Source organism: Lytechinus variegatus, chromosome 4 (assembly GCF_018143015.1).
Source record: "Lytechinus variegatus isolate NC3 chromosome 4, Lvar_3.0, whole genome shotgun sequence".
Taxonomy (NCBI): domain Eukaryota; kingdom Metazoa; phylum Echinodermata; class Echinoidea; order Temnopleuroida; family Toxopneustidae; genus Lytechinus; species Lytechinus variegatus.
This window is the reverse complement of record NC_054743.1, coordinates 62,682,500-62,696,509: the sequence shown is the minus strand read 5'-3', so window position 1 is coordinate 62,696,509 and position 14,010 is coordinate 62,682,500. Positions and strand designations below refer to the sequence as shown.

The 14,010-nt window shown below is 35.5% G+C and overlaps 1 protein-coding gene across 1 annotated transcript; it reads right to left on the bottom strand.

Annotated features, from left to right (window-relative positions):
- Window positions 1-1,317: 1,317 nt before the first annotated feature.
- LOC121414474 (glutathione S-transferase A4-like) lies at window positions 1,318-12,646 on the bottom strand. Its single transcript, XM_041607662.1, has 6 exons — window positions 12,382-12,646; window positions 11,622-11,673; window positions 10,699-10,831; window positions 9,906-10,047; window positions 6,144-6,287; window positions 1,318-1,442 (listed from the first exon to the last, which is right to left on the bottom strand). Exons 1-6 carry the CDS (start codon window positions 12,475-12,477, stop codon window positions 1,323-1,325), a joined length of 687 nt encoding a protein of 228 aa, XP_041463596.1. The 5' UTR covers window positions 12,478-12,646; the 3' UTR covers window positions 1,318-1,322.
- Window positions 12,647-14,010: the final 1,364 nt, after the last annotated feature.

The window sequence follows — 14,010 nt, the reverse complement described above, 5'->3', positions numbered from 1 at the left end:
AAAATTTACCCATGTTTAAATAACTTTTTTTTAATTCTTGTTGGAAAGTGCGCTGACTTGCCTTTCATTGATGTAATTTTTCATATGTTAATCACCATGATCGCCCCTCTCTATTCCTTCACCCCCCCCCTCTCTCTCTCTCCCTCTCTCTCTTACCCCATTCGATACTCTTCTCTTGTTACTAACATATATGTAAAAATAAAAACCATGGTGTCTAACCGATTTAAGTAATGATGGTTTGGTTTTCTCAAGTTTAATTCAAATCAGAATCAAATCAATAATTCAGTAACAGATTTATATTAAGCATTTGATAGTCAAGTAAAAAAATATATAGACTCATTCGAAAAAGAGCATTTATACCTGCATGTACGAAGATATATTGAGAATTTATATAATAATCGTGTATTGGTTACGACATAAACTAGATTGAAAATGAGCAATCTTGAGTAATTTATAAACGAATGATTGATTTTTTTTTGCTCCTTAAAGTTACTTCAGCAGTTTTGCTTTTCTTCAATGATCCTCACTTTGTATATAATTATGTTTTGTATTATGTTGTATTTTTGTTTTGAACAGAATACTGGCAGATGCCAATGATTTTCCAATAAATTCAATTCTCAATTCATAAAACTGTTCGTAACTTACGCACGACTTTATGCATGACTAATTTAAAATATATTCTTATACATTTATAGGAGCTTAGTGAGTTGCATCATAACGGGGGAACTTATGTTTAGTCGTAAGAAAAACAAGGTGGAACTTGCGAACAGCTTTATTAAACGCTCTCCGATGTCTCTTATCTAATATTAATCAAACTGATAAAATACATTGCTATAATCGTAACAATTATATCAGAAGCAAAATGAGGTAAGTCCTGAGATCGTGTTATTTCATATTTGAATCATTATCAATAATATATCACACATGTTTCTCTATTTCAGCTTGCCTTGTGACTTATATAAAATATATCTGTATACAAAACATTATATTTCAAATGATTAGAACCTATTACAGGTAAGCAATGTGTTTGAAATCCGTGGGGTTTCGAAAAATTCCGCGTCATGTAATTTGTTGCTTTTAGTCCAGACGATATTAAAGCGGCGGTATGAATACATTTCATATCTTTCGTAATCAACTTGCTATTATGTACGGTGGATAGAACGTATAGTTTTATCGTCAGTTGTCATAATAATGATGATTTCAGAGTTAAATTTGACGCGGAAAGGCAACAGCTGGGGATCAACTCTATTCCGAGTAAAAGTGACTCAGACTCTGACTCTGAATGAAATTGACTCATAATGGTGTAGCATTTGGATGAGAAATCACCAGCCGAGAGTCGTCTTGACATCGTTGATGTACTCGGCGGTGGGCACAGGATTTCTTCTTGGGCTTGCGAGGTACTCCTTGATACCTGGCTGGTCGGCGATGAATTTAACAAATGCCTGGACAAAGAATTTAAGAAAAAAGCTTTTATCAAAGTCTATTTTAGTTTTGTGGGCTCTTTCCCGATTGGTTTGAATATTTGCTCTGGCAATCCATGCAGGACAGATAGCTACACCTCCAGTCAAAATTCTACCGAATTAACAAACAGTGGCGGATCCAGAGGGGGGCGCCCCGGGCGCGCGCCCCCTATTTTCGCCGGATTTTTTTTTTTTTTTTTGGATGGTTATATTTACTGGATTGGTACAATGTAGTCAATTTCAAGGGCTAGATCTAGTCAAAACTGTATTTTAACTTACGCCATGGCCTTTGTGTTCGCACAAATGCACCTCTGTCATACTGTATTGCAATATGTAAATTCCGGAATTCCAGGGCGCGCAAGTCGATTGGTTGGAAAGTTGCACCACTTGTAATCGGGAGTTGCAGTGCAGTGACCAGTATGAAGATGTTGGATTGGATATCATTTTTTACCAAAATTTTGTGTTTTTTGTAACATGCGTTTGTCCGTCTTTATGGCAAATAAATGTAAATTGTAAGTAACAGATCGCGAGAGAAAGTGTCAACGATGCGAATGATAATGTCTATCCCCGAGATTATTCTTCACTCAAAGATGAAGCCCTATATCGGGCGCCACGTGCGCAGCATTATCATTCTGCCTTGGTCATGTACGTTTTCACTGAAATGTATAGGTCAGACATATTTGTATTTAATGTAAACTAACTTTTACACTTTCTGGTAGATTCAGAGGCATATTATCCAGGGCGCCCCAACTAAGTTTCGCCGAAGCAATCATTCCAACGAATTATTCAAAATTCCACTATTTCGTCTGTTCTTCGTTTGTCTTGCATAAATGAACTTTCCATATTTTCATCTTAAAAAAATAAAAGTCATGATTGAGCTCAAACTTGGCAGGAATAGCTTTGCCCAACAGAAGGCAATCAATACAGTTTACAACATTTACTTTGTTGGTTGGAAAGCTAGTATACATTGATTCAACATGTAGAAAAAACATCAAATTGGAAGCCTATATGAATTCATGGTCTAAACAAGTTTTAATTTCATAAATGAAAAGCTTACAAAATGCCTTCTGAACTCTGTATACCGAAGACGAGCCTCAGTTTATTTTACATTTTCTGCTACTGATAGTTACATTTTCTGCCACTGATAACTTATACAATTATGGACTGGATATCAAAGCTCCTTACATGTATTTTCTAGCATTTTATCATTGACCTTATTTAATTATTTGTGGTATAGTTTTAACAAGTGCTTCGTAAAAATTGATTATCTTATGTTAAAATAAATACAATTTCATCCTGGCTGGTCATAAGTTAAGATGGCAACGCGATGGGAGACTTTGAACGTAAACAATAAAAATGATGAGAATCCCTTAAGAAGAAGCATTATATTACTTTGAGGTTGTGCAGAATGACTGGATTATTGAAGATGATTTGAAAATAATACGAGGGAAAAGGTTGATTACCAGAAGATGATGTCGTTTTTTTTTCTGTAGTTTGTAACAATTTACTGTGCATTTTGGGGAAAAAAGAACCAAATTTTATGCATGTTGCCATACGACTAAACAATTCTCGTTTGAAACACACAATGTAAATACACAAATGACAATAAACAGAATGGATTATTCGGAACTTATCGATTACAAGTCTCAGTTTCGTATCATTTAAATTTGACGTTTCAATCACACGATGCAAGCAAGCAGGGGCGTAGCTAGAGGGGGGGGGGTATGGGGGGTGTGACACCCCCCAACATTCATGGCAGTCGGCAAAATTATGTATCAGTCGGCAAAATGGAGGATAGGGAGAAAAAGAAAGAGGGAAAGAAAGGAAGAGAAAAAAGAAAAAAGAGAGAGAGAAAGAAAGAAAGAAAAAGAAAGAAAGAAAAAGGAAAGAAAAATAGGGGTACTAACTTCGAAGAAGGTTACGACTTATAGAGTAAAGACAACCAGTTGGCAAATCCAAGTCCCGGGCCAAGTCCATGTAGCCAGGCTTAGAGCCCTACTATAGTCAGCCAAATACAAAGGACAAAATCAGATGGAGCTATAATAACACACAAAGTAAGCCCCCGGTCCTCGCCCAATATAAACAAGCTTGTAAGTTTGCAAATTATACGACAATTATTGACAATTTCACGAACACATTAGTTTTGTAAAAAATTAGAGGCAAGACTAGGTAAAGAAATATGGGATGGGATGAATTTTCAAGGTTTCATTTGAATAATCAAAGCCAAAGTATAGTTGGCAAATTATAAAGGGGGCCTATTAAAGTGACAGAACACTTTGCAAACTACCAGTCAGCAAAGTGATGTACAAATACTGCCCCGTTTCAGATCTGAAAAGAACCGAACACAAGACTTAAAAATCTAGTAACTCTGCAGTTGGCAAATTCATGAAGACAAGTCTACAACTTGTAGACTTGTCTACTTCTCTCCCCCATCGGCTGGTCCCCCCCCCCCAAAAAAAAAAAGAGAAAAGAGGGAGAAGAAAGAAACGTAATGGGAAAGAAGAAATTATTGTACATTATAATGTTATATTATGTTATATTACATCATTTTTTTTCATAATTTGACCCTAACCCTATAACTTCATGAATTCCTAAAATAAGTCCTTAAAATGTCTCTTTTTCTATTCTAAATATCAAAAATTTTCAGCTCGCGCTTCGCGCTCGCATCATTTGATTAGTGAAAAACGTATAGTCTTAGTAGATTTCCGCAAACAAGCCTAAAAATGCCCCTCTTCAGATCTGAATTTCTTATATCTTCAGCTCGCACTTTGCGCTAGTGAGATGCGTATGGTAATCATGATTAGTAATAATAATAATAAACAGTACTTGTATAGTGCATATCAAAATTATGAATAATGTCTCTATATGCACTTCCAAGGGACTTGGATACTATAACTATGACTACAAAAACCCTTCATGTGTTTGGATAGATGTGATTCTAACAAAATCAGCAATCGCTTAGCACTCGCATTCATTAGATGACTTTGGTGAGATATGTATACTCTTAATGGATTCTAAAAAAAAAAAGAAATAGTCCTTAAAATGTCCCTGTTTAGGGTCAATATATACATAATTTTCAGCTCGCACTTGGTGCTCGCATCATTTTGTTATCGAAATAGATAAGGTCTTCGTAAATTCCTACAAAAAAAGACTTAAAATGCTTCTCTTCAGGTCTGAATTACCAAAATTTTCAGCTTGCACTTCGCGCTCGCTATTATTTGGTTAGTCAGATGCGTATTTTAATCATGATTGCAATGACAACAAAAAGTGTGTTATGTTTTCTGACAAAATCAGCAAGCGCTCGGCACTCAAATTAGATGAGTATGGTGAGATTAGTATTCTTTTATTTGATTCCTAAAAATAGTCTTTAAACTTTCTCTGTTTGGGGTCAATAAATACAAAAATTTTATCTCGCACTTCGCGCTTGCATTGTTTGTTTAGCGAGACAGATAAGTATTTTTATTTTTAAGAATTGCTATTATGTCCCTTTTTAGGTCTGAATATCAAAAAATTTCAGCTCGTGCTTCGCGCTCGCATCATTTGCTCAGTGAGGTACATTACATATCCGTTTAATGGCACAGTCTTTGAAATGTCTCTATAAGGTCAATAAGCCTATGCAATTGAGCACGCTTTGCGCGCTCACCGAGTGACTCAAAAATTTTGCCAGTGCCCCCCCCCCCATGCCATGACCCACGGTAGCCACATTAGGGTAAGTCATTATACTGCGAGTTAGCATCTACGGCACACCAGCCTTTCTATTTTGATCCAAAATGTTTATTTTTACAGTGCAAATATATTTGTATATCTATTTTGTATAATTTACCTTAGAGTATTCACCAAATGCCACTAATTCAATTCTAAAAATTCATTTTTTTTACATGTGATTATTGTAGGGGGGGCACATCCTCCATCAGACTCCCCCTGTGCTCACGTTGGCGCTGTCACACCAATTTTAGTTGGCAAATTTTAGCTGGTACACCCCCCCCCCAACAAAATGCTTCTGGCTACGGCCCTGCAATCAAGTGAAGAGCCTTTGCCAAATGTATGTTTTGAATGACCGCTTATACGGTGTGTGACTGGAAACCAGCTCCTAAATGAGTCAGTAAAGACAGTATGTCTCTTTTATTCATGAAGTTACAGTGATTTAAGTGTGCATTTTTCTTCTAAAGGTGGTCTCAAAATACGACTTTTGGACATGATTTTTTGAAAAAGTCCTTGCCGTGGGAGGGGGGATCCCCCCTCCCACACCCTCCCCCCGCTCGGTCGCTTCGCTCCCTCGCCGCTGGCGCCCCCCCCCTATTTCAAAATCCTGGATCCGCCCCTGAAAAATATTTTGAGCACATTATAGGAATAAAAGTTCATAGTTTGTGGTGCCCCCTAAATGAAAAAGCAAAGGGAATTGTCTACATCATGGCTCTATACCCCATATCATGCAGGTGTACATCCTAAAACTTTCTGACTTCGAGGGTGCATACAATTACACCATTAGTACCATTACCATTAGTACCATTATTACACCATTCGCATTAGTTCTCATTGTTAATACCTTCTAATTCTTATGCATTATTCCGATTGGTGTTGTACTTTAAATTTGACTATGTATTGTTTGATTTTGTTGTGCTTTGTGAACAGAAAATGAATAAATCTAACATGTCTAATCTAAGTATAGGCCTATGTACTTACCGCGCATTTGGGATACCCTTGGAGCACTGAGGAAAGTTTTGGGTAGGGTGAGTCGGTGATGTGAGTCAAGGAATCGAACAGAACGATGTCTGCGATGGAAAGACGTGATCCAACCAGAAAACCGGAACTACTTTCTGCGAGAGTCTGCATGGGATGATTTCAGAAGAATGGCAGTGGGTCGTACACAGAAACAGGGGAGAGAGAAGGAAGAATGGAGTGAAGCATAAGGAAGAAGACAAATTTTACGGTTTCAGTCTGATATTGTATTCTTGTAAAAAGCAATTAAGACCGAAGTAGATAATTACTTCTCCTTCTTTTTTTGTATGATTTTCTTTCTTTCAAAATTTCACATGGGCCTAGTACTTTGTTTTATCACGAATAGTTATTCTTTTGTCCAGATACATTTCCTTTATCATAATGCATTACAATGTGACTAATCTTTTCTTAAGTTGTATGGTGTTCGTTAATATTAAAGGGGAAGTTCACCCTGAAGAAAACTTTGTTGTAAAAATAGCAGAAAAAATAGTAAAAAATATCGGTGAAGGTTCGAGGAAAATCCGCTAAAGAGTAAGAAAGTTATTAGAGTTCAAAGTTTTGGATTTGTGACGTCATAAACGAGCAGCTGCCCCATGTGTTATGTAATATAAAATGCATGAATTTCAAAGTTTGTATGGTTCCTGATGACTTAATTTTGTTTTCTTTTCATGATCGGGTGTGAAATGATTTGTCTATTGATATACAAAAGGTACAGTGGAAATCATTTTCAATTTTCTGAGAAAATGACATTTCATTGATTTTTTACCATTCGCTATGTAGGAATGCTGCTCGCATATGACGTCACAAATCAAATAATTGAAATTCTAATAACTTTTTAATTATTTGATGAATTTTTCTCAAACCTTCGGCAATATTTTTTATTATTTTTTCTGCTATTTTTACAATAAACTTTTTGTCGGGGTGAACTTCCCCTTTAATTTACGGGCAAATCATGAATTCCCATTAAATTAGCAAGTATTGCCTTTCTGTTATTGCACCATTACTAATAGGTAATTGGGCCTTGTCCATCAAATTTTGATATTTTTAAATGATCTTATAATTCAATTAAATTCATTCAAACACTCACGTAGCATGACTACGAGCTTTCTATATCACAAAACCTTTGAACCATTCTCAGACAATTGCCATTCACATTGATTGTTCTTTAAGGTATTTGTTTTTTGATAATGTTTTCTGGATGCTTATATATTTCCGATCAACATTGTATGTTCTCACAATCAATATGAATAACATGAAGTTATCAATTCGGCCTTGAGGTCATTGGCACTGGCGGATCCAGGGGGGGGGGAGGGCACACACAGCCGGCCCGTGCCCACCCCCCTTGAGAAGCAAAATTAAAATCTGTAATGTTAAGCCATTACAACAGAAGTGTGCCCCCCCCCCTTTGATAGAGAAGACTTTTTTTCTTCTATTTTTTTCTGGGATGCAACATCATTAATTTTTGGTTAAAACCCTTTTTTTTGCTTGTCAAATTTTTCTTAGGAAAAATGTGCCCCCTCCCCTTGGAAAATCCTGGGGTGGTATTCTGTAACTCTGTCATAACTTTTGTCATAAATTTTGTCATTTCTCTCCGAGATGTGACACCGCTATGATTGTCACAAATCGGTATTCTGAACATTGTCTTTTCCATGTCATATCTCTCAAAGTTCCCTCCCATCTTTTCGGAAGCAATCCAATCAAAATCATCGTTAGTTCCCAGTGGGAGCCCTTCTAGCCAATAGGAATGCCCCGTGACAGGTAGGGGATATCCCCAATTCTGTTGCTGGCATCGCGCAACTACGCGAATATTGATGCGCTTAATTACAAAGAGAGACAGGGAGCTGTGAAGGATTTTAGAGGAGAAGTAGAAAAATAAGGAAAACAGAGAAAAAAAGGAGAAATTAATATGTAGGGCCTAACTAATTGTAGCATGACAAAATAATTCTAAAAATTGTCGTGGATGATGAGTGAAACTTATGCCACAATCTAATCTAAATGATATCGTTATATGCTTGACATTCAGTCGGCAGGGTATCGGGATATTTTGGTACCAAAAGATATGACAAAATTTATGACTGCTACCCCCTGTCATAACTTTTGTCATATCTTTTGCTTGTATAAAAGGATTACGCGCATTAAAGCCGCGTATTTTTGGTGCGCGCCAAAGAGATAAGACAAAATTTATGACAATTTTTGTGACAAAAGTTATGACATCCACCAGAATACCGATTTTGTCATATCTCTGAGATAAGATAAAATATGGAGATAAGACAATGTTCAGAATACCGCCCCAGGATCTGCCCTAGGTCACTGGGATTTATAATCTTAGCACAATCTATATACTGTATAACATTTATCGCAGAAAAGGAAATAAACAAAAACAAACAAACAAATTTTTAAAAATAAATAAGAAAAAATGAAAGCAATTTTATTCTTTACAACCCCATATTAGCTTTGTTACGTGCATCTCAGACGGTGCTCTTTGAAAATCAGATATCAGATTGAAATAAAGTAAAATTTATGTTATTTTCAAATACCATTTTGAGCAATTTATTCCACTCTCAATTCCGTAGATTGAAAGTCTGTCTAAATAGATTGTGGTAATTCATAAGAATGAATTCTAAGTCTATATTAGATTGACAATTTCAACCCATATTTGGATTGGACTGATCGCAATCTCTTACAATCTATAATGCATTTAGAGAATATTGACAATTACTTTTGTGACAATTTCTATATGATCAATTTCATTCTTTAATTCATACACAGGAGTCAAACTAGAAAAATAACCACATTCGTTGCGTCCCTTCGATTATACAAGACCACTGATTTACACTGTTAAAAATAATTCAAACACCGATGTTTACTATGTGAATTGCACAGTAGTTGTTCAATCAGTTTAAACAAGGGTTTAAAATCTTATACAACCATGCTTAATTTATTGATGATTAAATATTTGAATTTAAACTTTGTTGTTTAAGATTTTAAATACCTGTTTAAAATGTTTAACCAACTACAGTGCGATTCACATAGTTAAACAGCGTTGTTTAAATTGTTAAAGGACAAGTCCACCCCAACAAAAACTTGAGTTGAATAAAAAGAGAAAAATTCAACAAGCATAACACTGAAAATTTCATCAAAATCGGATGTAAAATAAGAAAGTTATGGCATTTTAAAGTTTCCCTTATTTTCAACAAAATAGTTATATGAACGAGCCAGTTACATCCAAATGAGAGAGTTGATGACATCACTCACTCACTATTTCGTTTGTATTTTATTATATGAAATATGAAATATTGTTATTTTCTCATCATTGTCATGTAAAATGAAGTTTTATTCCTCCCTGAACACGTGGAATTCCATTATTTTAACATTTTGTGCTTCAGGCAAGGAGGTCCTAATCGTCAAATTCGTAAAAAATGAAATATTGTATAATTCAAACAATAAAAAACAAAAGAAATAGTGAGTGACATCATCGACTCTCTCATTTGGATGTAACTGGCTCGTTCATATAACTATTTTGTTGAAAATAAGCGAAAATTTGAAATGTCATAACTTTCTTATTTTACATCCGATTTTAATGAAATTTTCAGCATTTTGCTTGTCTGATTTTTCTCTATTGATTCAAATCAACATTTTTCTGAGGTGGACTTGACCTTTAACAGTAAACATAACACATTTGTTGTTTAATTCCAAATGTATCCATTATACGCGAAACAATCTTACCTTTTCGAAGGCTGGGAGGTATTTGTTGTTGGCCGACGGTAAGACTTTCGTTTCAATGGTTTCTTCTGGGTTCGGTGAAAAAAGGTAACCCCCAAGGGCAGCATCGAAAAAGTCTTTGCCCCCCATTACAAGGATGTCGATTCTAGAAATAAATAATCGAATCGAAAATAATGATTCTTTCACAAATCTAAACGTAAACATTCATCTTCAAGTGATAGCATTTTCTTTCATTGAATGAAGCTGACATTTTTTTCTTTCAGAGAAAAATAGGTATGACTGTTATAAAAAAAAATATCCTTCCTCTAATTCCTACTTATTTCCCTTCCTTTGTCCATTTTTCTGATTTTACTACTTAGTTTTCTTCTTTTTCAACTCTCTCTCTCTCTTCTTCATTTTTTTTTCTTATTTTCCTTTTCTTTCCCTTCTCCTCCTACTTCTACCTTTACTTCTAAAGATTCATCCGTCTAGCTATCTTCTTTCTTCTTCCTATTCTTCGTTTTCCTTTTATTTTTATTTTTATTCAATTTCTTCCCCAATCTTCCTGTATTCTTCTTCTTCCTTCTTCACATTCTTCTTTTAATTTTCCCTTTCTTTCACCCTGTTTTTTTATCATGAACTCGTAGGTAATACCTCAGTCACATTTGCTGTATGGCGGCCGTACGGCGAATCGAAAACAGCCGTTTTATCAATGTTAATTCAAACCAGTAGATGGTAAAAATAATGTGAAAACGGCTGTCTTCGACTCGCCGTACGGGCACCGTAGAGCAAATGTGACCGAGGTATAAGTTTGTACCTTGCTCTATCCGCATCGCTGTCGCCGTAGAGTTTAGCTTTCCTTCCCAAGTGTCTTACAATGGAGTCGCTCCCGACAAGTTTCATACCGTCCATTTCCAACAGTGGCAGTTGCCCGAAAAGCAGCTTGCCATCTTACAAAAAAAGGAATTTGAAACAAATCATTTGTCTTTTTATGTATAAAAATACACTGCAAAAACTCCGGTGTTGATTTACATGTAACACCAGCTCGGAATTTATATATGTCCACACCAGAGAAGTATTGAATTAACACCAGTTTGGAATCAAATCGATGCTGTTTTAAAACTAATTGGTGTTATATAAACACCTAGGCCTATCTGGTGTTTAGACTAATAGCAAAACCGGTGTTCTCTAACACTTCTCTGGTGTGGACATATATAGAGCCCGGGCTGGTGTTAAATCAACACCGGAGTCTTTGGATTGAATTTGAAGCATATAACGTATATATATATTTTTTGGGGGAAAGAGGGAAAAACGAATAATGATATGGCTATTACAAAAAGGGTTGATGGCGATTATAAAAAAAGGTGTTGAACATAAAAACAAATGAGAATCTTCGTAACCACGGTGACAACAATCTATCATCATAACAGTTATCACTGCTATAGGCAGTAGTATGCCCAGTATCATTATCATTATTGCTTTTATTACTAGCACTTACTATCATCATCACCATTATTACCACTGATATAATTATTTACTCTATTATCTCTACTATTGTAATTGTTATTATCATCATCATCATTATTATTATTACTATTACTATTACTATTATTATTTTTATTATTATCATTATTATTATTATCATTATTATCATTATAACTATTATTATTATTATCATTATTTGTATTATTATTATCGTTATTATTATTATCACCCTTTTTATTCTTCTTCATAACGTACCTTTTATCATCTGGAGGAATGGCTCTCTTGTTCTCAGGTTGGTTTCATCGAACTGCAAATTGAAAAACAAATCAATTTTTTTCGTTGAAAATCATTTCAGACATCATTTTGATGTTAGAAGAAGAAGAGAAAGACAAAGAAGAGGAAGAGGAGGAAGAAGAAAAAAGAGGAGACAGAGAAGAAGAAGAAGTTGATGATGATTATAATGATAAAACTAGATAAGGTACAAGGTGAAAACAGGGAAGGGGAAGTTGGGAGGGGAAAGACAGAAGCGTATATAGGTTAAGAGGCTAGAAATACTGCAGGTGATAGTATAGTCGTAATAGAAGTAAAGGGGCAGAAATAACAATAGAGTAGTAGTAGTAGTAGTATTAGTAGTAGTAGAAGTAGTAGTAGCAGCAGCAGTAGTAGTAGCAGCAGCAGTAGCAGTAGTAGAAGTAGTAGTAAAGTAGTAGTATAGTAGTAGTAGTAGTAGTAGGCCTATAACAGTAGTAGAAGTAGTAGGCCTATAGTAGTAGTAGTAGTAGTAGTAGTAGTAGTAGTAGTAGTAGTAGTAGTAGTAGTAGTAGTAGTAGTAGTAGTAGAAGTAGTAGTAGTAGGAAGTAGTAGTAGTAGTAGTAGAAGTAGTATAATAGTAGTAATATAGTAGTAGTAGTAGTAGTTGTTGTTGTCGGAAGAATGCGATACGTTTATGAAATATTATAATATTGACAGGCCACAAAATATAGAAATATATATTTTGTCAGAGATATAATCTTACCTCTATACCTGCAGCAGCACAGGTCAGCCTTGTCATCTCTCCCTTGCCTCTCCCGTTAAAGTAATACAACCTCGGCTTCTGCTGCTGGGCGGCCATTTTTCTTTCTCTCTTACAGAGGAGAACGATCGAGCTCGAAGAATGCGAACTTGACAATGGTGTTGACTACCTTCTGTGCGAATGCGAATACACGTGGGTCAAGTGCCTTGATGCATTCACGGTCACCTGTTCATGTGCACTGTATATATTCAACCCCGGGATTCAGCCCGACTTTTATTTGTTTCACTGAACAGACCAAAGTCCCCAAAGTGCATCCATACATTAATAAACAGACTGTACAAAATCTGACGATCGAGACGATCATTGTATTTACACAACTCTTATTGGATAAGGTAATCTACTATAGAACTATGGACTTTGACTTTCTGTCTGCCCTGCAGGTTGCACATGTGGCGTTGGAATTGAATTATATTGTATTGCACAGATTTTGAGATGCACACAAATATCCATGATTATTGACCCTTCGTTGTGTGCGTATAGAGTTTTTACGACGGACACACGAGGTCAAGTTCAAATTATTATTCAATTTTTTCCCCACAGAAAAAAATAACTTTTATTATATAATATGAAGACAAATAATAACGAATCAAATCATTATACCTAACTCTTTTACATGCTTTCAAATTCGACTTCGAATTATTGTGTGCAGAAGCGGTGATTTAGTGGCCAAGAGGGCAATATATTTTCGGGGGGGGGGGGGCAGGGAGGGACTGGTGCATAGTCTTGATGACATTATATGGTTGTCATGACGATATCACGATTGCCTGTCATGGAATATATGGATTCATGAAAAGGCGGAATGATTTGGGGTAGGGGTTGCTGTCCCCCACATTTTCACATTCGAATATTTTTTTAACGTTGAAATGAATTTTCAACAATATAACTGTCAATTAATTTCTTTTTAATTATTATCTGGCCAGTATGACGTATTTCACACTCTGTATTATGTAGTGCAAAATAAGCTTCAAATCTCAAAATTATCGATTTTTTGCTCACTCACTTCGTTCTATCACAAATTTTTCCTAAACTATGCCTAATATCCAACGTCAGGGAATATGTTTCTGGTGGTTTTCTTCAACCACAAACTAGTGTTGCATATAAAAGAGTATGACATCAAACCATAACGGTTTGTAGGTGGAATATTTGATTTTGATTTTTTTTTCAAAAGCATTTGACAGATACCGCGACAAACCGATCTTCCAGCGTGGAACCTGTACCAAGCAAAAGGACAATATCTTAGTTTTAAGAAAATTTCAACCACTACTCCTAATATATGTCGTTCGATATATTTTATTTCGATTAAATGAACAGTTTGATTTTCGCGGAATTTTGCGCCTTCCGCCAATATCCAGGATCGGTTCGTAGATTCAATCGTAAACAATAAGAGTTAGATCGAGTGTTCCAGCATGGGACCTGTACCAAGCAAAAGGCCAATATCTAGGCTTTTAAAAACTTCCATCACTATTCCTAATATATGTCATTCGATATATTTTATTTCGATTAAAGGAACAGTTTTATTTTAGGCGCAAATCCTTTGATTAAACGCATTTGCGTTCAATTGTAAGTTAAATT

Excerpts from the sequence above, each read along its gene's own strand:
- LOC121414474 (XM_041607662.1), bottom strand. The coding sequence starts at position 12,477 with ATGGCCGCCCAGCAGCAGAAGCCGAGGTTGTATTACTTTAACGGGAGA. Across the intron at positions 11,674-12,381 it reads GTGCTGCTGCAGGTATAGAG|TTCGATGAAACCAACCTGAG; the intron begins GTAAGATTATAT and ends TTCAATTTGCAG. Across the intron at positions 10,832-11,621 it reads ATTCCTCCAGATGATAAAAG|ATGGCAAGCTGCTTTTCGGG; the intron begins GTACGTTATGAA and ends TTTTTTTGTAAG.